This window comes from Acinonyx jubatus, chromosome D2 (genome assembly GCF_027475565.1).
Source record: "Acinonyx jubatus isolate Ajub_Pintada_27869175 chromosome D2, VMU_Ajub_asm_v1.0, whole genome shotgun sequence".
In the NCBI taxonomy this organism is placed as follows: Eukaryota; Metazoa; Chordata; class Mammalia; order Carnivora; family Felidae; genus Acinonyx; species Acinonyx jubatus.
In genome coordinates, this window is record NC_069393.1 from 14,051,727 (window position 1) to 14,079,470 (window position 27,744).

At 41.2% G+C, this 27,744-nt stretch overlaps 1 protein-coding gene across 6 annotated transcripts in view; it reads left to right on the forward strand.

The window, feature by feature from the left end:
- PRKG1 (protein kinase cGMP-dependent 1) overlaps positions 1 to 27,744 on the forward strand; it is a 1,240,511-nt gene that overhangs the window by 1,196,409 nt on the left and 16,358 nt on the right. For all 6 annotated transcript variants that reach the window (XM_027049866.2, XM_027049865.2, XM_027049867.2 and 3 more), the window contains 2 exons: positions 18,079 to 18,218; positions 19,134 to 19,223. In XM_027049866.2, the coding sequence (XP_026905667.1) occupies positions 18,079 to 18,218; positions 19,134 to 19,223 (230 nt within the window). The remainder of the gene's footprint in view (positions 1 to 18,078; positions 18,219 to 19,133; positions 19,224 to 27,744) is intronic.

Consider the following 27,744-nt stretch of genomic DNA (forward strand, 5'->3'; position numbering starts at 1 on the left):
TTCTTAAATATATTTTTTCAAAGACCGTGGACAAATTGTTGTTTTCGTTAACATTTACATTACAAATGTGTGGCCTCCTGGAGGTCTGAGAATTTCAAGTTGGGGACCTTAAGTTACCAGTGAGATATTTTAGGAAATATAGGAGTTTACTTAGGATGTTTGAAATACTGAAAATTGTTCATAGACACTGAAACCCACTTTATGCTAAACAATTGAATGCCAAACTGACAATAGAAAACCTCTAGAAAGCTCCGTCAAAAATGTTTGAGGAAGCACAACTAACCAGAAAATTAGAGATGGTACGCACACACACACACACACACATACACAATATGTATCCCAGGAGAGACAGTCAAGTGTAGTTCAGTCTAATTTTCTTCTTCTCCTGGATAATTACATTTTACTCTTCTACACAGATGTTTATAGGCTAATGAACACCATAACCTCAGGAATTAATTTGAGTTGGAGCCCAGTTTATAAAAACATTAGATATGCCCGTAAATGATAAATCCCTAATAGGCCCCGAGGCACAACCACATATATTAGAAAAGAGGCACATGTGTTTAACCTCTGAAGCGACATGACGATCTTGTGTCATTTTGCACTTCCCCCCAAAAATACCGTAGGAGCATCTGAATACCCAGACTGTCTTGACTGTTCAGTGTGGCCTGGCCGTGCAGGTGATCCCTGTTGCCCTACCGTCCACTGCCTCCTCCCTGCCTGGTAATACTAGTTATTGTGTGTGGAACATATTCTTCGCTGTGATTTTTCATTTTTTACACATATTCAGTGAAGCCAGAATTTGAGGAGTGTGGCCTCAACACTCTGACTGTAATTACACGTACTGTGGTCCTAGCGTGTGGTGAATCACCGTGAACCATGGCTCAGGAGACAGTCGTGAATCTTTCGAGCAGTACCCACACCATTCGTAGTTCAGAGGAGGAGAAGGCAGAGCCCAGTTCTGCTGTGATGATAGAACTCTCCACTCTCTCCTGAGAATGACGTATGCAAGAAAATTCTATCACTCTCATAGAGCAAAAAGGGTAAGCGATAGCACCTTCACATGGATTCATGTCACGTACGTATGTGCTCAGTACTGTACCAAGTGTACAAAGTGGATATCTTGAACCTACCAATCCTTAGTTCAGCAGTGATGTTGATCAGGTAAATAACAAGATAAAAAATATACCACATTACACTTTAATTTCATAATAATATTTTTAAAAATTTTCCCAGGTATGGATTGTAAGAATGTAAACTCTTAGGTTGAGTGTAAAGAATTAAAGTTGAGTTTTTGAACGCCATTTCCCGGTAGAACTAAGTTAGGAGTTTTCTTATTTGACACACGGATTAGGTTTGTGTTATTTTGCATAGTGACGCTCTTCAGAGCCTTCTTAGCATTTCTTAATTTTTATTATTTACATCAATTTAGGTGAATTTAGATGCAGGAGGGTATTTCCAGCAGGAGAATTGCTAAATAGTTGGCTGCCAACGTTTGTAGAGGAGAACGTACTTTTGCCACAAAACGGAACTCAGCTATTTGTTCAGTGATGAGGTCAGAAGCTTGAAGAAACTGTCTTACGTGCACGAGAATTCTGCTCTAAAGCTATTAAGTCTATTTCATAAATACCTTTAGCGTAACTGATTTTAATGAGTTGAATATCAGACGTGTCCGTTCACAGCTATTACCTTTGGGAAGCCATCCATACTGCTTTCCTTTCTGTTATCTGGCAGAAACCACATTTTCTGACCATTTTTTTTTTTTTTGAAGAATGGGCCTTCTCATTTGTTCAGTGCTGCCTGTTAATCTTCCAGAAGACCACATTCCATTTATAAGTACTTTCAGCAAAAGAACCCTGCTTTTTTATAGATGATTTACTCATTAAAGCAGGAAGCTCTGCTGGAAGATACCTTGGTAATCCTCTTAATTTACCAGGCATGACTGCAAAACAAGGAGAATGATTTTACAGTCACAAATGAAAATTAGTTCTGTTGCTCTATGGTCACGTTCCTGATTTCCTCGACTTTTCCTCTTGTCAGAGGGCTGCTGGCTTTTCAGAATAGATTTGCACAAATCGGATTTTGGAACCTGGCCATGCTGATGTGGTTGCTCTGGATAGTAGATATTTAATCTTTGTATGCAACAATCCAGAGCCTCCAAAAGTGGAGAAAATGGACGCAGACATGGAAGATGTAATCTCTGTCTTCTTGGATTGTTTTCTGTCTATATCATTTATTCCATATTTATGCAGCGGGTTGTCTGCTGGGACATACACAGCGTGAAGTAAAATAGCCATTGCCTCTAGGGACTCTGTTTACTGGGAAGGACAGTCATGGAAACGAATAAATAATCCAATAATCAAAGTATGGAGCAGCCTGTGGTTGGTGCTTGGGAGAGCAAGACATCTTGGAGGAAGTGGCATTTGTAAGACAGGAGAGTTAGCGCCTCCACGTGAAGACCCTGAAGCTTTCCAGTACACTCTTATAAAATGCAACAACTGCAGGGTAGTTGATCGACAAACTGATATTAGTGATGTTTTTTAACAAATATTACTTCCTTACTAAAGTAAGCCTTTCATTTGAACGCTGCTTTGTGATCTTCAAACTGGCCCACAGCCAGTATCTAATTTTACCTTTATGAGGCATGATCTGCTTTTACCAGAAGGAAGTCAGGATTAATGCATAGAAGGAGCCTAGGACCCCGCAGTCAGTGAAAGGGCTGCTGTTACGGCCCAGAGCTACCTATTTGGTTTTTAACTTGAGGTTTTTTCGGTCCTTCTGGCTTCTCAATTATAACACCAACAGCAGCCACTGCAATGCGATTGAACCAATGTTGTCACGTATCCACCTTCGTTTTAAAAAGAAGAAAGATGTCTTCTTGAATTCTAGAACCTGTAATAGACATAAATGTGGAACAGACGCTGTGATCACCCACTGTTCACATCTGCTTCTGTCAAACCTTCAGAGGCTCTTCCTTCTCCGAATCTTTTGCTGTTCTTACTTCAGCGGTTAAAATGTCTCTGCAGAAACAATGGTGACGACAAAATCAGACATTATAATGTAGTAGCAAAAGCTAGAGCTCCAGAATCAGACCTTCTGGATTCAGATTTTAGCAGCTGTGTATGCTCTGCCATTTGCTCAGGAGTCACTAGCTTCCGAGCCTCAGTTTCGCCATCTCCAAAATGAGGATAATAGTAGGCTTTGAGCCACCCAAGGTCACAAAGACTAAACGAGTTAACGCCCCCACATAGCGTCGCACATCCTAGCTCAGTAAGTGGTGCGATGTTACTGCTGTTAAATTATTATTAAAATATGCTAATGATAGCTATTTATCATTCCCAGCTATACCCACAGGAAGAGAAGGGAAGGGAATAATTTTACTCTTTTTTCCTCCCTTGCTCTGCCGAGTCCCGACAGTACAAACGTTTCTCAGCCATAAGAAAGCCTGAGGTCTTCAAATGACCCCAGTAATAGTGTCTATCAAATCCTCCCCCCAACCTCGAATGCTCCTTACTTTGGGACCGGTCATGAGTGGAGGCGGGACACGATTTCCAGTCTTGCTCACGCTGAGCCTTCACATGCCCCAAGTCTCTTGCGCTTATCTGTCTTCTCGGTTGTAAAGGGCCAGCTCTTAACCTCTCGACAGGAAATAGTTTCAGGTGCCATCCGCTGAATCCTATCCAGTGTCTCCGCAGCCTTCTTAAACCACGGAACCCTGACCGGGCCTAATGGGGGCCTGGCTCTTGCCAAGTGGACCACACAGGTCACCTCTCCTCTGTTCTGTGACCCAGCACAGGAGGGGGCAATGTGGCAGAAGTCACAGGCCACACCCCACACAGGTCACAGGGCCATAAGGATCCGTGGCACTCTTGTGGCCTTTTTGCCAGCTGCGTGGCTCCGGGCCAGGCCTGGAGGGCTGTGTCCACCAAGGCAAAATGAACGGATGAATAAGCAAGAAATTAGGCGATAAATCCATTGCTCTGTCAGCAGAGTTCTATTTCATCGTTACGAAAGGCGAACAGCTTAACTCCAAAGGGAAACCCCACGTAAGACGAAAACATTTCGAGAGCTTCCTGACTGCCAAGCCACACGGCAGTGAAATAGAATAGCTGTGGGATCGCCGGGTGGCATTGCCACTTGTGGCCACGGTGATTTAGTGCAGAGGATGCCTGGGGAAACCCTCCTGCCCTCTGTGACCCCGAGTGAGCGCGGACTCTCCACTCCTTGACAACTCCCAGCCTGCCTCATTTTAATGCTTTTCCCTCGCCAGTACTCGAGTCGGTTTATTATGAAAGAGGCCCTCCGCATGGTAGATTTATTCTTCAAAAGGATATAAATGGACACACGTGATTTAGTGTGATACATAGCAGTGATTTCTAAGAAAGTCATTCGGCTAGCTGATGAAAATCTGATTCGGGAAACACGTACAGTCACAACATACTGTGTCTCCTAAGATGGCCGACCGCACTCTCACACGTAGCGAAGTCTGTCTCTGGATGCTATGCCAGTCACATTGTGCATTACTTCCTCTTGTCACTGCAGAATATATTTGATACAAGAGACGTGACACAGGTCGGTCCACCCAATGACTGCGAAGAATCACTTGCTTACGCATCTTTTGAAATGACCAATTTTATATCCCATCTGTAGAAATGAGTATTTCTCATTAAAAGAATTTTGAATCAGGGTCCTGAAGTAAATTAAAATGTCCCTTTCTCCTCCAAAGCTGTGTTTGATTCTAGAAAGATGAATGGAAATCTAGAAGGCAGCAGGCATGTCTTCCCCAGGGTTAAGATATCGGTGATAAGAGAGTATATCCAGAAGTTAACATTTTGGTCACACTTGCCTTTATGTTTTCTGTGACATCCATTTGCTTTCATTTTTTTTTTAACTTGGTGAATTTATGGGCACATCACAGTCAGCAAAGATTTATCTATTATACAATCCCTAAATATTTTTAGGGGGATAGAGAAATAGCAGAAGTGATTTCTGCCCTTAAGGAATTTCTCCCTTCTCATAAAAAAGAAAGTAAGACTAACACGTATGAAAAGTAACATATGACATCCTTTAGTATTGTATTAACTTCTAAATTATGCAGAAAGGTTCTCGGTGTTTCAGAAAGTGGGAGAGCATTTGGAGCTGATTGCGTAGAAGAGGCCACAAGAAAACAAAGACTGAAGCCAGGGCTTAGGGACTAGGTTGGGCTTTAAGGGAGCAGCTGGGGAAAAGGCCATTCGAGGCAAAGGTTACAACACAGAGCGCCACGTGTCTTCACAGGCCACAGAAGCGAGTGGCAGACTCGCTCAGGGGGTGTGTGAAGGAAGCGGTAAGAGGTGCCCGTAGCCCATCAGTGGGGGGGTCGCTGTGTTCTGTTCTGAAAGGAGGTTAGATGTGAAAGCACTGGGCATTTTGGGGGCATGAGGTCAAGTACTGAAAACATATAAAACACAGACTCAGCTCTCAGCTACCACCTGTGAATAAAAGAATATGCTATAACGTGACTCGACAGGCTATTTTTAGGTGGGGCCACTGCCAAAGTAAACATCATCATGTCTCTTCTGAATAAGGTAGTTTGCTTTGTGCCAAGATGTAGTGTGTGTCCCTGACAATTTCACATCAACACTGTCCAAGAGGGATCCCATTCATGAGAAGGAAAAACCCTCCCTTTGTCTATGTTAGTAATGTTGAAAAGAGCCAGGCCTTTAAAATGAAATGGTTGATCTTGTTTTGTGGGGAAGAAACAGGAAATAGTCATTCTGCATGTTTCAGTGTAGTTCGTCAACTGTACACATTTAATTTATTGCCAATTCATTCTTGTCCCTCGTCTTAATATCCCCCGTTGTCATTTACATATACAACATTCTAGCTTGAGTATTGAGCTCTGAGATCAGGAGCTTCTGGGGATCGGATGGCTTGGTTCTTAGCCCCTGACGCCAGCCAGCCTTACAAGTTCATGGTAAGAGCAGAGAGACCATCAAGACTCAAAAGGAATCAAAATAAGCTCAACCAAAGGGAGCCGCTGTGTGACCGTGGCTCCAATTCTACCTCCATTTGGACAGAGTGGTTTAAATGTTTAATGGGACTGGTTTCCATAAATTAAGTTAGCATGAGCAAAAAAATACTAAATACATGTCGAACTGGCTTAACTACATTTGAAATGTATTATATTTATGCAAAATCTTGTGAAAAGTTTCAAGTGTAAAAACGAGGAAGGAGTCACCCTATTTATTTAATATCAGAAAGGGTGACGTTCAAGTATAACATCTATCAAGATATGAAGATCCAATTATAAACCTTCTGATAAAGATTCTTCCAGTATGTAACAGAAACATTATGACATTACTTATGCCCTGTGTCTCAAAAGTATGACGAGAACACAAACATTTTCATGAATTAAGCTGATCACATCTCAGAGAATTGAATTTTGCAATATGTGATTCTGTTTCATATCCACTCATATTAAAGCTTCACAGAGTCAATAAAGGAAAGAAATTGAAGTGTCAACTTGTGAGTTTCAGCTCCATCTATGTGAAATTTGAGGTTATAAGTGTGCTTTAAGTATTAGAGTAAGTTGAATTATGTGACATATTTTAGTGATCAATTTAGAAATGTGTAGGCAAGTTTGAAAACTTGCAGCACTACTCAATACATATGCATGAGATTAGGCACAGATATTAAATATTGGTTGGGGAGAGAAAATATTTGATAATTTAATGAGGGAAAGTAATTTTTTTTCGCTCATCTCTCTACCCACCTCCCCTCTGGCAGCCAATTCGTTCTCTGTATTTAAGAGTCTGTGTTGCTATTGTTGTTTGCTTGTTTTTATTCTTAGATTTAAGTTTAATCATATGCTATTTGTCTTTCTCTGATTTATTTCATTTAGCATAATGCACCCTAGGTTCATTCATGGTGTAGTAAATAACAAGATCCCATTCTTTTCTATGGCTGAGTAATATTCCTGTGTGTGCGTGTGTGTGCACGCGCGAGCATCTATACACACGCCACATCCTCTTTATCCATTCCTCTGTCGATGAACGCTTGGGCTGCTTCCATATCTTGGCTCTTGTAAGTAATGCCACAATAAACATAGGGGTGCATGTATCTTTTTGAAGAAGTGTTTCTGTGCACTTTGGGTAAATACCCAGTAGTGGAACTCTTTATTGGATTGTATATCTGTTTTTAATCTTTTGAGGGACCGCCATACTGTTTTCCACAGTGGCTGTACCAATTTGCATTCCCACCAACAGTGCATGAGGGTTCCTTTTTCCCTACATCCTCACCAACACCTGTTGTTTCCCATTTGTGATACCAGCCATTCTGACAGGTGGGAGGTGATACCTCACTGTGGTTTTGATTTGTTTTTCCCTGCTGATGAGTGATGTTGGGCATCTTTTCATGTGTCTATTGGGCACCGTGTGTCTTCTTTTGAAAAACGTTTGAATTCTCTATTTTTTAATCCGACTGGTTTTCGGTGTTGAGTTGCAGAAGTTCTTTATGTACTTTGGATGTTAACCCTTCACTGGAGATGTCATTTGCAAATATCTTCCCCCATTCAGTAGGCCGCCTTTTTGTTTTGTTGATGGTTTCCTTCGCTGTGCAGAAGCTTTTTATTTTGGTGTAGTGCCAATAGTTTATTTTTGCTTTCATGTCTCTTGCCTGAGGAACCTACCTAGAAAAATCTTGCTAAGGGTATCGTCCATGAGATTACTGCCCATGTTTACTTTTAAGGGTTTTATGGTTTCTGCTCTCACATTTAGGCCTTTGATCCATTTATTTTTGTGTATGGTGTGAGAAAGTGGCCCACTTTCATTCTTTTGCATGTGGTTGCCCAGTTTTCCCAACACCATTTATTGAAAAAACTGTCTCTTTCCCATTGTATATTCTTGCCTTATTTGTGATAGATTAATCGGCCATATAAGCACAGGTTTGTTTCTAGACTCTGTTCCATTCCATTGATCTATGTGTCTGTTTTTGTGCGCCTGATGAGGGAAAATAATTTAAAGTTTCTCATATCAATTTTAGTAATCACTACAAGATGAAATAAGGTTTATTTTATGCAGGTTCTATACACAAGAGAAAACGGTATATTTTTGTTTATTTTTGTTAACATTTATTTATTTTTGAGAGACAGAGCATGAGCTGAGGAGGGGCAGAGAGAGAGGGAGACACAGACATCTGAAGCGGGCTCCAGGCTCCGAGCTGTCAGCACAGAGCCTGATGCGGGGCTCGAACTTACGAACTGTGAGATCATGACCTGAGCTGAAGTCGGATGCTTAACCGACTGAGCCACCCAAGCGCCCCATGAGAAGATGGTATATTTGAATTGCACATTTCAGTAAACAGTATTGATTCAATATAGGTAGATTTTTTTTAGTCCAAATGAATCAGTGTTAATTCCTTAATAAGAGAAATCACAAGTATTCTTTGATTTCCAAGTGATTTCTATAAAATAGTCCAACCATTTGTTCATGTTGTAATTAAAAATAGGAGGTATGATTTTCTTTTCCTGATCTTCCTCTAAACTGAAAGTTAAATGTCTGTTTTGAAAACTATCTCCTCTGTGAAAATAGTCTTAACTTGGCTTTTGACCAATTTGAATTTAATAATATAAACATATCCTGATATTTCTTCTCATTAGCTGTAGAACTGAATGTTAAGTCTGAAGGCAGAGTACAAACCAAATAGGACTATCGACATGTTTGATGAAGGGTTGAGGTGAACATGAGAAGGAAAATAAAGATGGGGAGAAGAGAGACCCTCTCTTGATCGTCACTTGTGCAAATGGCAGAGGAAAATGTATACATAATATAAGCTCTTTTTTGCCCTGCTCCTTTGGTATGGTATAGAAAATGGTGTAATTGTCTCACTTAGAAATAAGTTTTACGTGTAAAATCACTTACCATAAAATTGTGTAATGATGTCATGTCTCTGTCCCTCCTGTCTGAAAAGGTCTTTGACTCTGGCATCTGTGTGAACTCATAATCCATCCCTCGCATTCTCTGTGTCCCCTGGCTATGTGTCACACAGGCTGTGACAAGTCCCTTATGCCCTCCTCCCTTGTGCATCCTTTGGAACAAACTTAAGATTCATTCTTAAGTTTGGACGCCAAGGAAAAGGACATGTATGATGTTATTGTGCAGAGAGAGAGGTGAGGGATAACTTTTTGAGCATCTAGAACGAAAAGTTTTAACCACAGGAATTCTTCTATCTGGATTACTTACAAAGCTATTTCCTCCCGGTTTAAAAAGAACTGAAAATAAGAGATCATTTTACGCTGGACCACGTAACATGGGTTGTGTGATTAAAAGTGTGCTGTTTTATTTGGAGAAAATATTAGCCATTCCTATTTTGTCACTATCCAGCTACCAAAGTTAGGATGGCCCTGCCCAGATTTCTTTAGGCCTTAGAGCCTGTCTTGATGCTCTTCTTGGGAAAGCCACCGCCATTTTTATCCAGTGCATAGTCTTTGAAAATTAGTAACATGGGGTTGAGAGAACAGAGAAAGAGAAACCACCTCTCAGCCAAAGATGTATGTCCCACAAACTCAAGGTCATGCTTCCAGAGTGAACCAGCATGTTTTCTGAAGCTTACCTTTGTCTTACTTGGGAACTTTCCCCTTTTCCTTTGTCGCAGGCTACTGACCCATGTTTGTTGGGCTGCTTCCATAAGGTTAATTATAATTAACATCCTTTAAAAATGCATATCCAGGGGCACTTGGGTGGCTTGGTTGAGTGCTCTACTCTTGATCTCGGGTCGCGGAATCGAGCCCCACGTGAGGCTCTGTGCTGAGCATGGAGCCTGCTTGGGATTCTCTCCCTCTACCCCTCTCCCCTGCTCTCTATAAAATACAATAAAAAGTAAAATAAAATAAGTGCATATTCATTATGTCAAATTGCAGATGCATAGAGTTTCCCAGCTGGAAAGAGCCCTCGTATTTAATAGAGTTAAGGCCTTTCCTGAGGCCCAGAAGTTACATAATTAATCATAAACATGAACCATACGGGGCTCAACCCTGGGGATCCTGCATGAGCTTACCTAAGCTCACTTCATCACCTCTGTTCCATGGCATTAGTGTAACTAACTGAGGGCATTAAGGGAATCACCTTTTTCCTGTTGCACTTGGAAATGTAATTTGCACCTGTTATAGAGGAATTTTGCATAATAAGCCATGTAATACTGTCAGTTTCAGCCTTAATTTAAGAACTCATTTTAAAGGTTTTTTTACTACTTATTTTGAGAGACAGAGAGAGAGCATAAGCGGAGGAGGCACAAAGAGAGAGAGGGAGAGAGAGAATCTGTGCACTGTCAGCCCAGAGCCAGACGCGGGCCTTGAATCTACAGACCATGAGATCATGACCTGGGCCGATATTAAGAGTCAGGCCCTTAACTGACTGAGCTACCCAGATGCCCCTATTTAAGAAATCATTTTAATTACAATGTAGTTCAGAAAGCCATTTTCTCCTCCAAATAATAAAGATCTAGCTATATCACAAAACGAACTATGGATTAAATAGACCACTGGATGAACAGATTCCGCGGACCAGCTCTCCCTGAGGTACTAAGCGAGTTTTAAAGTTGTTCTAATCATAACTCAGCTCCCCAGTCAGAGCAGGGAATTAGGTCCAGCCAGAAACAAGCCTTTTTTTAAGACCAGCGCCTGCCGCAGATAGGAAGGAAGCGTATGTTCTGATTGATGGCAAGCGTGTCTTCGCAGCTCTTTAACATGCTGGGGTCCCTGCCTCCCTTCTTCGGGTCAGTGCCACTGGGACACCACCTGGAGCTCGGCAGTTAAGAAATCGTCAAAACCTGGGTCAGAACTTCCCATATTTAGGTCCACTCTGCCCGTGTACGGATGCATTCGAATGGCCACACGGTGCTCCACACGGAGGCAACGTTTTACTATCAATAAAGCTTTTGTCCCTTCTAATATTGGGTCTAGCACAGCATTGTTTGTAAAAATAAATAAGAGGAAGATCGTGAGTATTAGCATTTTCTTGTTCTTTTTCCCCTTTCTAGGAATTTTGGGAGTAAAAGCTGTGTGGTGCGAGGGCCAGGAATCTTTGGAAAGTAGCATCTCACCCCTTTATGTGTTTCCCTGGCGAGACGGAGATCGGTGATTGGGGTTAGGAACGGGACTCCGCTGGGTCATATTTGGAGGAAATTTCTTTAGCCTGAAGGGACCTTAATGTTGGAAGCCCATAGGAATAAAGGCAGCTAGTACACACTGAATGTGTGCTCTGTTCCAGACTGGGGAGGCTATGTGGGCTCTTTTGTTTCGTCCTCGCATGTAAACTCATGTGCCGGATACGGAGAGAGGGACAGAGTGTCAGAAATGTGCCCAAGACCACAAGCCAAAAAGCGGTGGAGATGGAAACAAAAGTAGTCACATTTCAGGGCTCACATCTCGCCAGTGTACTAGCCTGTGCACCGGAGGTGTGAGCCGGTCTGCAAAGGACGACTGAGCTGGGGCGCACACCCAACCCCGCCAGGCTGGGAAGGATTCCCCGACAAGAGGGGGGCCGGGAAGCAAGGCATGGGTCCACGTGCCTCCGTCCACACTATAGATTTCCTATCTCTAGCTGCCCCCGCTACAAAAAGTCCTCACCGTCACCTCAAACTGACAGGCGTGGCCTTGGCGTAATTCATTTGGCCAATGGGAAAAATTAAGAGCTAACTACGTTGCACCTTCAAATTTGCCATGGAATAGTTTTGTGAAAACACTTTTATGATAAAGTCTGATAACTTAGGCCCAATAAATGCAGATTCCTATCATGGACTCTGAGCGTTTATATTGAAGACAAGAATATGGCAAGTCCCTTGAGCAGGTTAGTGTGGTTCAGCCCAAACCTGAATGGATTGTTCTGCTTTGTACCACTTCTCAAGGTTTTTGCTTTCATGCAATTCTAGGAGAGTGGTTCCCATGGAACCAAAATCTTTTGAGAGAGCCAGACAGTAATACACAGCTAGTACAATTTAAAGGAGACTTTAAAATGTATTTTCCATGATGAAAGTCATTGTGTTTTCCCATCATAAAAGGGATATAGGATTCAAAATGTAAACATTTCCCTAAGGGAAAACTATTATTAACCTATGGGGGAACACGTTTCCAATCGTCTCTTCCTAGATTTATTTTAGATGTATACATATTCATATAAATACTATTTATAGGGTCATAAAATGTACACTGGCTTATATCCTGTATCAGATAAATAGATGATAGATAGATAAAGTTACACACGTATATGTAAGTCAACTTGGGTTATTTTTCCATAAGTATGATTCTAAGTATTTTAATTCAAGCTAGTTAACATACAGTGTAATATTAGTTTCAGGTGTGCGACATAGTGATTCAACCTTCCATACATCACCTGGTGCTCGTCACAAGTGCCCTCCTCAATCCTCATCACCTGTTGAACCCATCCCCCGCCCACCTCCCCCCTGGTGACCATCACTTTGTTCTCTACAGTTAAGAGTGTTTCTTGTTTTGTCCCTCTCTCATTTTCTTCCCTTTGCTAAATCACCATTTTAAGTCATAGTTTTTACAGCTGCATTGCATGGATGTACCATTTTTTCCCCAAGCTTCTCTGCAGGGACATTTAGATTGTTTGGCTGTTTTTTTTTTTTTAAATATGAAATTTATTGTCAAATTGGTTTCCATACAACACCAGTGCTCAACCCAACAGGTGCCCTCCTCAATACCCATCACCCCCCCACCCCTCCCTTCCACCCCCCCCATCAACCCTCAGTTTGTTCTCAGTTTTTAAGAGTCTCTTATGTTTTGGCTCCCTCCCTCTCTAGCCTCTTTTTTTTTTCCTTCCCCTCCCCCATGGTCTTCTGTTAAGTTTCTCAGGATCCACATAAGAGTGAAAACATGGTATCTGTCTTTCTCTGTATGGCTTATTTCACTTAGCATTACACTCTCCAGTTCCATCCACGATGTTACAAAAGGCCATATTTCATCCTTTCTCATTGCCAAGTAGCATTCCACTGTATATATAAACCACAACTTCTTTATCCATTTGTCAGTTGATGGACATTTAGGCTCTTTCCATAATTTGGCTATTATTGAAAGTGCTGCTATAAACATTGGGGTGCTAGTGCCTCTATGCATAGCACTCCTGTACCTTTGGGTAAATTCCCAGCAGTGCTATTGCTGGGTCATAAGGTAGATCTATTTTTAATTTTTTGAGGAACCTCCACACTGTTTTCCAGAGCGGCTGCACCAGTTTGCATTCCCACCAACAGTGCAAGAGGGTTCCCATTTCTCCACATCCTCTCCAGCATCTATAGTTTCCTGGTTTGTTCATTTTAGCCACTCTGATGAGGAGCGACGTTGAGCATCTTTTCATGTGCCTGTTGGCCATCTGGATGTCTGCTTTAGAGAAGTGTCTATTCATGTCTTCTGCCCATTTCTTCACTGAATTATTTGTTTTTTGGGTGTGGAGTTTGGTGAGCTCTTTATAGATTTTGGATACTAGCCATGTCATTTGCAAATATCTTTTCCCATTCCGTTAGTTGTCTTTTAGTTTTGTTGATTGTTTCCTTTGCAGTGCAGAAGCTTTTTATCTTCCTGAGGTCCCAGTAGTTCATTTTTGCTTTTAATTCCCTTGCCTTTGGAGATGGGTCAAGTAAGAAATTGCTGCAGCTGAGGTCAGAGAGGTTTTTTTCCTGCTTTCTCCTCTAGGGTTTTGATGGTTTCCTGTCTCACATTCAGGTCCTTTATCCATTTTGAGTTTATTTTTGTGAATGGTGTAAGAAAGTGGTCTAGTTTCATCCTTCTGCATGTTGCTGTCCAGTTCTCCCAGCACCATTTGTTAAAGAGACTGTGTTTGGCTGTTACAAACAATGTTGAGTCAGACATATTGATTTATCAGGGGAAATTTTTTCAGGGAATTAACTCAGCACAAGAGACTGTGTTTGTTGAGTTACCTCCACCAATACTCCTCAAGCTCTCTGACTTCCTGGTGAAGAGCTGAGATCCCGGGAATCGTGTGTCATTCTAGTTTGAAATGGAAGTGGAAATTCTAAGGGCTCTACTCTAAGGCGCTGGCAAGGTCTTTACAGAGTGCAAAGGAAGGTGGTTCCGGACCGTAGAACTGCCTCCACTCAAGCAGAGACCAAACATAAAGCCTCAGTAGATTAACTATTTGGCTCGGTAAACTTCTTATAATTAATACTTATTAAACTGGCAACTAATAAGGCCAACATGTACCCCTCATTGGCCACCTGCTACCCAACAACTGTTACCACCATCTCCCTCCCCATCTACCCCCCCCACCCACACTTTGACCCTTGGCTTCTCCTTGTGGAATTGTATCAGTCAGGTACCCCAGATCCCTGAGAATATATTGAGATCCCCTAGAAAATGGACAGTGAGGCTCAGGCTGGTGTCCTAAACCACATGTCTAGTGTGAGTGAAACTTACAGGAAACTGAGTTTGAGTTAGTCATTTCCATTAAACTCTCATTTGTAAAGCATCAGTCACTGTGCCGTCAGTTTGTTTTATATTCAGCAGAAGGGAAGCAGCATATTCTGGAAATAGCTTGCGCCAAAAAGAGCATGGAGCCAGTTCTGCCACTTGACATCTCTGTCCTGGTCTTGGTCAAGATATGAACCTCTCTGGTATTCCTCAGTTTGATGCTCTGAAGAATGGGGATGACAATGGTACCTCAAAGGGTTGCCTAGAAGATTGAGAAAAGTCATTTATTGCACTGTTCCTGGCACCTAATATGAGCACTTTAATAATATTAGCTATTATTATCGATGATGAAGTCTTTCTAAAAACAAAACAAAAATCTCTTCCTCTTTCAATGAAGGGTTGATGTCAGGACTAAATAAAATAACATACACGGACATGTATGTGCTCTATAAAGGTTAGTTCCCATTCCTCTTGGACATCCCTGAGAGCTTCATTTATTTCCCTGCATAGATTCATCCTAATATACAGTTCAAAACTATCAAATAGAAAAGTGGGTAAATATTTCTGCCTAGTATACTGGCTACAGTGAAATAAATCAAACATCTGGGTGTGGTTATAACAAAATTGGTAAACATACTAGGGATCATGGAATTTGTTCATTGGAAGGGAACCAAAGAGTAGTACAGGCTTGGAAATGGAGCCCTAAGTAATGGCCATGGTCTCAAGATGCTAATGGACCCCACAAGCTTGTCGGCAGCCAACTGGACATTATCCTAGAGATGGTGTTATTAATCTAGCAGGCTCTACGGTTGGGAATGTCATGTCTCGGTCATTCAAGGAAAAGGTTGGGGTAAGAAAACATCTTGTAAAAATACAACTGAAAACTTGACGCTGAATCACATAGCTATTTGGCCGTGGATAGTGCCTGTGTAGTGTTGGCACATAAAAATCTTTTCTTCCCTTCCATGCATAATTAAGGGCACTTGGGGACAGAAGGAAAAGACAAAATGCTACGTGCTTGTCATTCTAGTGCCCGTTGTTAAGCTAAGAGATGCACGTTGTGGCTTTGCCAGTGATCAATCGTCATGGCTTGTTGCATTCTTTCTTTGAGTCATGCAGTTAACAAATATTTAATAAGCATTTACTCTGTCATAAGCATTCCCTGTCAGGGGCAGGGAATTTAAAAACATATCCCCCATCTCAGGTTGCTTACAGTCTAATGAGAGGACACAGGTACTCATCAAGTAATGAAGAAACTATTGAGTGCATTGGCTTGTGCTAAGAGCTATAGACAAGAATAACACAGGGAAGGGGGTGGTTACTCTTGGACATAGGCTGGTGTGAGGACATACTGATTAGGAAACATTTGAGCAAAGAGCTTCGGGAACTCAGAGGGTCCTCCCGGGAATATCTGTGGGAGAATATTAGGGCAATACAGCACGTGCAGATAGCCTGGGGCACGCACTTGCTTAATGTGCTCAGGGCCAGTGTGACCCCGGCACAGTGAGTAAGGGGAGAGTGGGGTCCATACGGTGTAGGACCTTGTAGGCCTTTGTGACGGCTTTGCCTTCATGAGCGAAATGGGAAGCCACTGGGGTGTTTTGAGCAGAGGAGTGACGTGGTCTGGCTTTGTTTTGCAGACAACACCTGAGGTACCCTATCCGGCAGAGGCTGCTGGGTGGGGCAAGGGGACAGCAGAGAGGCCATCCGTGACTTCTCACTCGGTGGCCCTTTCTCGCTTAAGGCGACAATAACTCCGTACCGTAGCCCAATGGCATCTTCAGCAAGAACTGGGGCTCAGAGCTGTTAAGCAGTCAGCCCAGTGAGGTCAGGATTCGGGTCCAGACCGGGGACCCTAAAGGCAGAGTCCTCTCCTCCCACCCTGTGCGCAAGTAAAAACGTATGTCACTGTCACTACAAAGAATAATGAATAATGTTTACATCAGGGGCGTAAACGACACAAGGGTCTTCAGTCACTAAACTAAGGCCCCAAAGAGAAAATACGGTTTCATTTCTCCTCTGATTTTTAGTCCTCTGACACAGCTTATTTTTCATGCTGTCTAGATTTCTTTTCGAGGTGGGAGTTCACATTTTGTGTTTTATTATGAACTACAGCTGAATCCGTTTGAATTACACTCATCTGCCGTCTTCCAGAGTTTCACAGATGGCGTAGACGGCCTTTGTCTGCTTAAGGCGTTTTTGAATATCCGTTTTCCTCTCTAACCTGTCCTGCAGATTCACAAATGCTGGCAGCGGACTCGGGCCCATTTATGTGAAGTGTCCTTGGGCTCTCTTCTCAGGCCCTTGCCATGGCCATGCCCTCTCAGACTGGATCTAATCTGTACACGTGTGCACGAACAGGACACTTAAGAATTTCGCTTCCATGCAGATGAAGCGGGAGACAATTCACGACCAGAGGGGACAGCGATACTTCAGCTGAAAAGCAGGAACAGCTTGTCCGTTATTTCCCCCAAGCCTTTCATTAGTTCCAGAGAACGTGGGCTTGAGGAGTCTGTCGCTCAACAGCCCTAGATGACTCTTCTCTATTGCTATTAAGTGATGAGCTCCATTCTCTCTCACTTTCCTTCCAAGTCACCTTGTTGAAGTTTTTTGGTTTTTTTTTTTTTGGTTTTTTTTTTGTGTGTGTGTGTGTGTAAAACAGTGACCACAGACCCACAGCCAGTCTGAGGAGTGGCATTTGGAACAGCGCAAGCCACCGGGAGCCGCGTGGGGCTGTGACAGAGGCATGGAAGCAGTGGGGCCATCCGAGCTCAGCCTAGGTCTCCTCAGTTAGTGTAACCAAGCAGTCAGGTTCGAGGTCGGACAGGATTAAAGCTATCCTGCATACGAGCAGAGAAGAAAAAAAAAAAGTTTTCAAAATCGCTTGCAAGACAAAATTGTATTTTTTCTTTACCTTTTTTTTTTTTTTAACTGGAGGAAAGGGCAAAACTAGGAGGTAAAACGAGAAGAAATCACAGTATATTCATCCCCAGTCTCAGCAGAGAGAGGGGTCTGTCGCTGAATTTTATTTGTTATTATTTTATTTACTTTTGGGAGAGCACAAGCAGGGGAGGGGAAGAGAGAGGAGGACAGAGGATCTGAAGCCAGCTCTGTGTGGACAGCAGCGAGCCCGATGTGGGGCTCGAACTCATGGGCCCTGAGATCATGACCTCAGCTGAGGTCAGATGCTCAACCGACTGAGCCACCCAGGTGCCCCCATGCCCCTGAATATTATACCTGTAGAAAGGTTTGTTGGCTAGGGCCAGGGGGCAATGGTGGAATGTTCCTACATCTACCACACTCACCTGAAGGGAAATTGGAGAATTTAGTTTTTCTACTTCTTGGGTTGGAGGAGAAATACTGTGAAAGTATACTCAGCCACATGACATGATATGAAATAAAATCACACGAAGACCATCCAGGACACTTTCCCACTCCCAATCCAGTGGGCACAAAACTTGTTGAGAATCTCCCTAAAATTCACCTGGTCCCGTGGAAGGGGACTGGAGGGTAGTTTGCGGCCTTGGGAGGCGCTGTGTGGCTCGGGCAGGGTTTGGGCTGTCACTCAAGTGCTCCGTGTGATTTGGGGATAAGAAGGCACCCTGTTACATTCATGCCCTGGGCTTTTTCTCACTGAACTCTCCCTGCCTGTCGTTAAGGTCCAGCTGAAAAGCGAGGAGTCCAAGACGTTTGCCATGAAGATTCTCAAGAAACGCCACATCGTGGACACCAGACAACAGGAGCACATTCGTTCGGAGAAGCAGATCATGCAGGGGGCTCATTCCGACTTCATAGTGAGGTAGAGACCCTGTCCCCGTGCTCCCCATAGAGACTCAGCCACAAAACTCACTGTGGCCCGCACTTACGTTACACGCTTCGTTCTCGCAGCACACGTCGTTTTCAATCTGATATTAAGAAAATTTTTTTGCTAGACTTAAAAAAAAAACAAAAAACCCTGAAGTTTGATTCTATCCTTTTTGTTTTTTTTAAGAGAATCCGATTCTGTGGAAACATAGTTCCCCCAAAGGAGATATCTGAGTTTCTCACATTCCATGTGTGTGCTCTCTGTGACTCCAAAAGCCGGCATCGGCCATTGGAGCTCGAAAGGCAAAATATCAAGAATCAAACTCTGCTACCTATAATTATTTGAATAGTAATGTGTAATTTCTTGAAGCTCTTAAAAAATGAAGTGACTGTCCCATCTCTGAATTTTCGGAGCATTAATAACAAGGATAATGGGGGAGTTTTCATATGCGGAAAAACCTGTTCTCGTTAATTTGTCAGTGGCCCTTATTAAAAACAGGGTGAGTGCAAGTGAACAGCATAGGAATTTACTACATATCTATATTTGTAAACTCTATCTACTTTATATCCATGTATACGGTATGTTTATGACCACTAATAGGGCTCAAGTTTCCATGCTTAAAGCGCCCACCAAATTGGGATTAGAGGAACCCCAAATGGCCATCTTGGTCCATAATCATGTGGATTAATCCATTTATTGCAAAGGACAGACTAGCCCCCTATACTGTGTACATCTCGGGACGCTGTTGCCTCCTTTGCCCTATTTGTACACAGATCTCTCTCATTCTTTTAATAACATTTCAAGCTTGGTAAATCAAGTATGAGGCTATAATCTGAGCACTGAAAGCGCTACATTCTTTTCAAAGACAGCCTTGTTTATAACCTTTGTTTTCTTGTTTGCGATTCACAGACTGTACAGGACATTCAAGGACAGCAAATATTTGTATATGTTGATGGAAGTGTGCCTAGGTGGAGAGCTCTGGACCATTCTCAGGGATAGGTAGGAATTTTAAGAAATTTCTATCATATCTCTAAAAATATTGAAGTCATATTTATGTGTTACATATGCTTCTATTTCAGAAAATAAGTGTGGGATATGACCCACTATACATATACGCGTTAGTAAATATGAAACCACATTTTAGATTTGTAACTAATGATTCAGGCTTAGTCCAGTATGGAAATGGTACCTAGCAAGGTACATGAAACAGGCCTTTTTTTAAACTTGAATATTGGAATCAGTTTACTATATACTGAGAATTCAATTCATTGCTGCGACTTGAAGGGAATTAAAGTTACGTTCTACTTGCAATCTGGATCAATTACCAGTTTAATTGCTGTGCTCATTGTCCAGGTGGGCAGTCTGCCTTTCCTGACATTGAGAAGTTGTTCTCGAGGAACTTTCTTCTCTGACTTTACACTGCTCCTTGGTTCCAAAATTAATAAGTTTCCAGCCATCTGTTTCAGGCTTTAGATAATGTTAGGAAAAAGGTAATCCACTTACAGGCAGTATTTCATTGAAACGATGTGATTTAGATTTACCTATTTTTTGCCCTTTTAGGGCAAGTAGAGTTGGCCAAGTTAGTGCTTGTTTCTTTTAATTATGCAGAATTAATTTTCCATCTCTTATTTATATAACTAGCAAACTAAAAATTTATTCATGTCCTAGAAGATCATTACCAATCCTAAATGATTACTTAAGAAAAAGACCAAAACTTTCTTTCCTGTGAATGAGCTTTTAATCATTCCCTATGAATGATCAAACATTCAAAAGTCATTCTTGTTCCTTTGAACATTCACTTGTGACATCTTTTTTCACATTTCTTCCCGTCTCACTCATGTTCTCCTTCACTGGGTAACATAAGCCATGCTATTTTTGACCATTTCTTTGTAGATATTCCGGAATAGAACCAATGGGTCTTTAATAAGCTATCTGATTTTAAAGTCTCATTCCTAATTGTGTTCCTATGGTAACTTCCTGTATTTGGAAACATTGCCCTTTCAACTCTTATCCTCATTGCCTTCCTTGTGTATGTCTAGTGGATTTCTTTTTACCTTGTCAGTGTCTTATTACATTGATGATATCATTCTTCAGATAAACTAGCATAGAAGGGATCGTATCGTATTGGCATAAGGGGATGTGATAAACATCTGCACTAAGCTATTATATCCTAGTGATTACATTATTTGAGTAATGTTTGAGTACAGAATATATGCCGGGCATTGTGATAGAAGCTGGGGATACAATGAGAAAACAGATGTAGTCCCCCTTCTCATAATTTGTAGGCTGTTGCACAAAGTTAACATTCTGATTTATGAGTTAATGTCTAATTCATCCTAATGTGGTTCTACCTGACCTTTCAACCCGCTAATTTATTGGAAATATCTTCCCTGATTTGCTGTAATTCGACTAGAAGTTGTACAGGTGGAAGTAAACATGAAAGCAATAATGAGCCATGTAGGGAAAGGAACTATTTTAAGCTTCTATTAACTTCTTGAACCAGGCAAGAAAAACACAAGTCAATCTCAACCCCACTAATGGGGCATGAGACACGCATAGGAATCAAATTTCAATATATATTTTGAAAGAAAATATTTCATGTTTTCTCCCTCTTTCACTTGATTTGCATTTTGTTGGCTCATACATGCCGGCCCGGGCTTCTGAGTAAGATGTATTCTGATCTGTCAGGCCAACTCAAGTTGCTAGTAAGCAGTTTACCTTTGGAGTAGTGAATAGAGGGAAAGTATCAGTGGTTGGTCCTTTCTCTACTTCCGTCTGTATGCTTTTTTACTTTTTTCAAGTTTGCTTATTTATTTTGAGAGAGGGAGAGAATCCCAAGCAGGCTCCAGACTGTCAGTGTACAGCCTGACATGGGGCTCTGTCCCACAGACCCATGAGATCATGACCTAAGCCAAAATCAAGAGTTGGATGTTCAGCCAATTGAGTCAGCCAGGCACCCCCAGGATGCTTTTGTTTTTTTAACGTTTACTTTTAAGAGAGAGGGAGACAGGATCTGAAGCAGGCTCCAGGTTCTGAGCTGTTAGCACAGAGCCTGATGTCAGGGGCTCGAACCCATGAACTGTGAGATCATGACCTGAGCTGAAGTCAGGTGCTTAGCTGACTGAGCCACCAGGTGCCCCCAGGATGCTTTTTCATTGATTCCATTTCCTTCCCTTTTATCATCCTTGGGATGCACAGTTGGTGAATTCCCCACAATGTGCTTAATACTACATGAAGCTATATAAAGAGGCATGACCTGGAGAAGTAAGAGCTGCCCGCTTCTTCTTAAAGACACAGAAGGGCTGAAGCCTCAACATTAAAAGCAGTATAACTATTATATACAAAATCACTTCAGAATCATTGTTTGTCTACCAGTGGTTCAGCTCCAATTAATATTGCCACTACCTTTCTCACTATTTGTTTAAATTGAGGCTGAAAGTCCTAAAGGTTAATTGCTAGAAAGAACGACAACAAAAAATGACAAGACAGAAAGGAAACTAATTAGGCTATGAGTCACAGCGTACATGAAAATATCCGTAGTCAAAACAAATCCTATTGTTCAATTCATTCAGTTTTCATTTTCTGTCCCAGGAAAACAGCAGCAGGGAGAAGGTATTCTGAAAGCATAAAGGAAAGTATTTGAGTTAAGAAAGGCTTGTGTGACTATTCTTTACTAACAAGGTAATACCTCTAAGCCTCAGGGATTTAGTATAGGAAGTCTCTAACAGCAACAGACCTCCCCCTACTCTCACCTAGTAAGTGACATGACCACTTCCTGCCTCTTTTTTTTTTTCATCGGCATAGTAAAGGAACCCAGGGCAGTTTCTCATCTGTTTTCAAAAACCTAAGAAGGAAAATAATCCCATAAAAAATAAAATGATACCATATATAAAACAGGACTGGTTGACTATTAAATATGTATCTTTTATCATTTTACTTAGCACGGAAATCTTAATTGTTCCAGTTATTTCTCTGGTTTTAGTCTCTATTAGCTATCATGCTTTATCTTCTAGGTTGTGACTTTCTGTTTTCCACAAATTCTGTTTCATTCTTTGGAATATGTTGGTACACAGTAAGTGTCATAAAGAAGGTAAATATAAAGAATTAGGAATCTGTACTACCTTCTTAAAAATGTAAGTGGTTAATATGACATTAGTATTTATATAGATGTTATATTATTATATATTAAATACCAATATTAATACATAATATAATGAAATTTAACATTTCAAGTGTTAATTTTGAAATACATGTAAATAGTTCCTACCCAATATCTTAATTCTTTCAGACACTAGCATTTTCAAATCATGCACATTTCCCTTCTAGTCATGTGTCTTCGCAGATGTGTTTTGTAAGCCCGAGAGTAACTTAAATGGCCAATCTCTTTGATTCTAACTATATTGTGGAGGGTAATTATTTAAATTCCATCTGAGAGGACATAACGGAGAGTGGAAATCAAAAGCATTTCCAGGGGTCAGGAAGATAGCAGAATCAGGGGAATCTTGAACTCAACTCGTCACAGGAACACACCAAGATAACAGCTGCATTTGTACAGCTAACTCCAAAAACAACCTGAGGACGGCTGGAAGAAGCCTTCCCCAATAACCATGGAGTGGAACCCACATTGGAAAGGGCTGGAAGCACAGAGACACAGTAGGGGAACCAAATCTCCTGTGATGGGGAAGGATACCCCAAGCGTGGAGAAGCAGGAAGAGACCCCACTGGGAAAATGATGATCCATACGTACCATTCAGCGTTGAAAAACAGTGGGGCTTAACTTGGCCAAGTGTTTAAAATCAGCTGGGCTTAGGTCCAGGTACATTAATTCCAGAAGAGCCTGAGGGCAACAGAAAATGGAGTCCCCACCCTTAAAGAACGAGCATAATAAATAAGCTGCCGAGACAGCACAGAAAGAGCGATTTGCAAAGTGTAGGGAAGGACATTTATGTACAGAGTGTGCACTGGAGAAGAAGGGATCTTCAGGAGACTTCTCCCCGGAAAAATGTGCTGGCAGGCCCTGGTTCTCGTCCCTTTCCAGCCTGGCGAGCCAGACACTTGTGGGAGCCAGTGCTAAGCCCTGCACCGATCTTGCCAGCACTGCAAGGCCCCAGTCCCACATTCCCTTACAGACCCATCCCATTCAACCTGCTCACCTCAGCTGGCATCCATCCGGAGCGACTCCTGTCCTGGGAGAGAACAGATAATCACACACACCAGCACACCACAGTTCCAATGGCCCAGCCTTTGAGCCGCCAGCACAGGGGAAAAACCCTGCCCTGTGGTGCACCCACAGCTGTGGGAGAATGACTAAGTGGGGACAGTTTGCCTGACTACTGACCCTGCCCGCCTGTGGCAGTCACATACAGGCCGCTGAACACAGGGACTGAACCTTGCCCCGTGTAAGCACAGAGGGCACGACACGTCATTGCAGATGACTGGACTGAAGGCAGATACGGTTCAGCCACAACAGTAGGGTGCATGCAGCCCACACGGGAGCCACCCCTGAGGCAGCTGCTCCAGGTGACCAGGGGGGCATTGTGCTCCAGGGTACCATGGGAACCCTTCTACACAAGGCCCCTAGTGTCATGACCAGGAAGCATCGCTGACCTGACACATAGAAACAAACATGGAGAATCAGACAAAATGAGGAAACAGAGAAGTATGTCGCAAATGAAACAGAGATAAGCAACATGCCTAATAGAAAATACAGAGTAATGGTCCTAAAGATACTCATTGGACTTGGGAAAGACTGGAGGACTCTGTTGAGGTTTCCACTAAGAGGAAGAAAATATAAAAAGGAAGAACTCAATGGCTGAAATGAAAAATACACTAGAGAAAATAAACAGATTAGAGGAGGCAGAAGGACAGATCAGGGACCTGGAGGAGAGAGTAACAGAAGGCAACCAGCTGAACAGCAAAAAGAAAAAAGAATAATACAAAATGAGAATAGGTTAAGAGAAGTCAGCAACACCATCGAGTGTAATCACATTCGCATTATAAGGATCTCCTAAGGAGGAGAGAGAAAAGGGGCACAAAATTTATTTGATGAAATAACAGCTGAAACTGTCCTTGTCTAGGGAAGGAAACAGATACCCAGATCCAGAAAATAAAGAAACCCCACGACAAGATTAACCCAAGGAGGTCCACATAATAATTAAAATGGCAAACAGTAGTGATAAAGAGTTTTTAAAGCAGCAGGAGAAAAGAAAACAGTTACATACAAGGGAAACCACGTAAGACTCTTAGCAGATTTTATAGCAGAAACTTTGTAGGCATGGAGGGAGTGGCATGATATATTCAAAGGGATGCCAAGAAACAAACCTGAAGCCAAGAATATTCTGCCCATGAAGGCTATTATTCAGAACAGAAGGAGAGCTAAAGAGTTTCCCAAACAAAAGATAAAGGAGTTCATTACCACTAAACTGTTCTTGTAATGAAACTTTAAAGTGTCTTTTACAATTTCTTGAAGTGGAAAGTAAAGGCAATAGCTAAAAGTAAGAAAAATTATGAAAGGATAATTTCACAGGTAAAAACAAACATATAGTAAAGGTAGTAGATCAATCACTTATGAAGCCAGTATGGACGTTAAAACAAATAGTGAAGTCAATTGTATCTACAAAAACAAGTCAGTGGGGTGTCTGGGTGGCTCAGTCAGTTGAGCATCTGACTTCAGCTCAGGTCATGATCTCGTGGATCGTGAGTTTGAGCCCCACATCAGGCTCTGTGCTGACAGCTCAGAGCCTGAAGCCTGCTTCAGTTTCTGTGTCTCCCCCTCTCTCTGCCTCTGTCTCAAAAATAAATAAACATTTAAAAAAAATTTTTTTTAAAACCAGTCAAGGGATACACACAAAATAAAAAGATGGAAAATATGACCTCATGTACATAAAACATGGAAAGGGGAATAAAAACTTAGTGCTTTTAAAATGTGTTCAAACTTGAGACCATCAACTTAATATAGCCTGCTATACACTTAGGATGTTATATATGAACCTAGTGGTAACCACAAATCAAAAACCTTTAATAGGTACACAAAAAAACAGAGACAGAGGAATCCAAACATAACACTAATGAAAGCCCTCAAGGACAAGGTAAGACGGCAAGAGAAGAAAAAAGGAACAGAGAAGAACTACAAAAACAACCAGAAAAACAACAGATAGCAATAAGTATATACCTATCAATAATTACTTTAAATGTAAATGGACTAAATGTCCCAATCAAATGACACAGGATGATGGAATGGATTAAAAAACAAGACCCATCTATATGCTGCCTACAAGAGACTCACCTGACTAAACGACACATACAAGCTGAAAGTGAAGGGATGGAAAAACATTTGCCAGGCCACCAATATTCATAGCAGAAAAAAATAGACTTTAAAACACAGACTGTGGCAAGAGACAAAGAAGGGCCCCTCCTCAAGATAAAGGGGTGATAAATTGATAATGATCAATCCAACAAGAGTATATAACAATTATAAATATCTGTGCACCCAACATAAAAGCACCTAAATACAAAAAATAATTTTTAACAGACATACAGGGAGAAATTGACAGCAATATAATAATTGTAGGGGACATTAACACCCTGCTTATATCGATGGAGAAATCATCCAGAAAGAAAATCAACAAGGAAACCATGGCTTTGAATGACCTATTAGACCAGACAGACCTAGCAGACTCATACAGAACGTTCCACTCAGAAACAGTATACACATTCTTTTCAAATGCACATGGAACATTGTGCGGGATAAATCACATTAGGCCACAAAACAGGTCTCAATAAATTCAGAGAGATTGAAATATCAAACATAATTTATGACCACAGTGATATGAAACTAAAAATCAATTGCAAGAAAAAATCTGGAAAGAACAGAAATATATGGAGGCTAAACCATATGCTAATAAACAATGTATTGTTCAACCAAGAAACCAAGAGAAACATCATAAAATACATGGAGACATGAAAATGAAAACGCAGTAGTCCAAAATCTTTGGGAGACAGCAAGTGTACTTTTAAGAGGGAAGTTTATAGCAATACAGGTGTACCTTGAGAAATAAAATAATATCAAACAATCTAAACTTACGGCCAAGGAGCTGAAGAAGAACAAACAAAGCCCAAACCCAATAGAAGGAATGAAATAATAAAGATTAGGGCAGAAATAAATAGAAACTAAAAAAATAGAACAGATTCATGAAACCAGGGGCTGTTTCTTTGAAAAGATAAAACTGAAAAACCTTTAGCTACACTGATCAAGAGAAAAAGAGGGCACAAAATTAGAAATAGAGGAGAAATAACAACCAACACCATAAAATGCAAAGGATTGTAAGAAAATAGTATGAAAAATTAGAATAAATGCTTAGAAATATATAATCTTCCTAAGCTAAATGAGGAAGAAATAGAAAATTTGAACAGACCAGTTGCTAGCAATGAAATTGAATCACTAATCAAAAAACCTTCCAACAATCTGAATTCCAAGACAGGATGGCTTCACAGGTGAATTCTATCAAACATTCAACGAAGAGTTAGTACCTATTCTTCTCCAACTATTCCAAAAATAGAAGAGGAAGGAAAACATCCAAACTCATTCTACAAGACCAACATTACCCTGATTTTAAGACCAGTATTAAAACCAAAGATACTACAGAAAACAACGGTAGGCCGATATGTCTGATGAACATAGATGCAAAAACCCTCAACAAAATATTAGCAAACTGCATTCAACAATACCTTAAAAAATGATTTACCACAATTACGTGGGATTTAGGCAAGGGATGCAAGTGTGGCTCAATACTGGCAAATCATCAATGTGATACATCACATTAACGAGAAAAAGGATGGAAAACAATCATCTCAATAGATGCAGAAAAGCATTTCACAAAATACAATATCCATTCATGATAAAAACTTCTGGAGTGAGTCTAGAGGAAACATATCTCAACATAATAAAGGTCACATATGAAAAGCCCACAGGTAACACCATACTCAATGGGAAAAAAACTAAGAGCTTTTCCTTGAAGATCAAAAACAAGACAAAGATGTCCACTCTCACCCCTTTTATTCACACAGTAGTAGAAGTCCTAGTCTCAGATATCCAGACAACAAAAAGGAATACAAGTCATACAGGATTGGTTAGGAAAAAGTAAAACTTTCACTAATTGCAGATGACATGATACCATATATAGAAAACTCTAAAGAATCCACCAAAAGAAACTACTAGAGCTGATAAACGAATTCAGTAATATTTCAGGAAACAAAATTAATATACCAAAATCTGTTGCATTTCTATACCTAATAAAAAACTAAGAGAGAAATCAAGGAATCAATCCCATTTGTAACCACACCAAAAAGAATAAAATACCTAGGAAAAAACTTAAGATGATACAAACAAATAAAAAGACAGTTCAAGTTTGTGGATTGGAAGAGTATTGTTAAAATGTCCATACTACCCAAAGCAGGCTATAGATTCATTGCCATCTCTATTAAAATACCAATAGCATTTTTCACAGAACTCTAATAATCC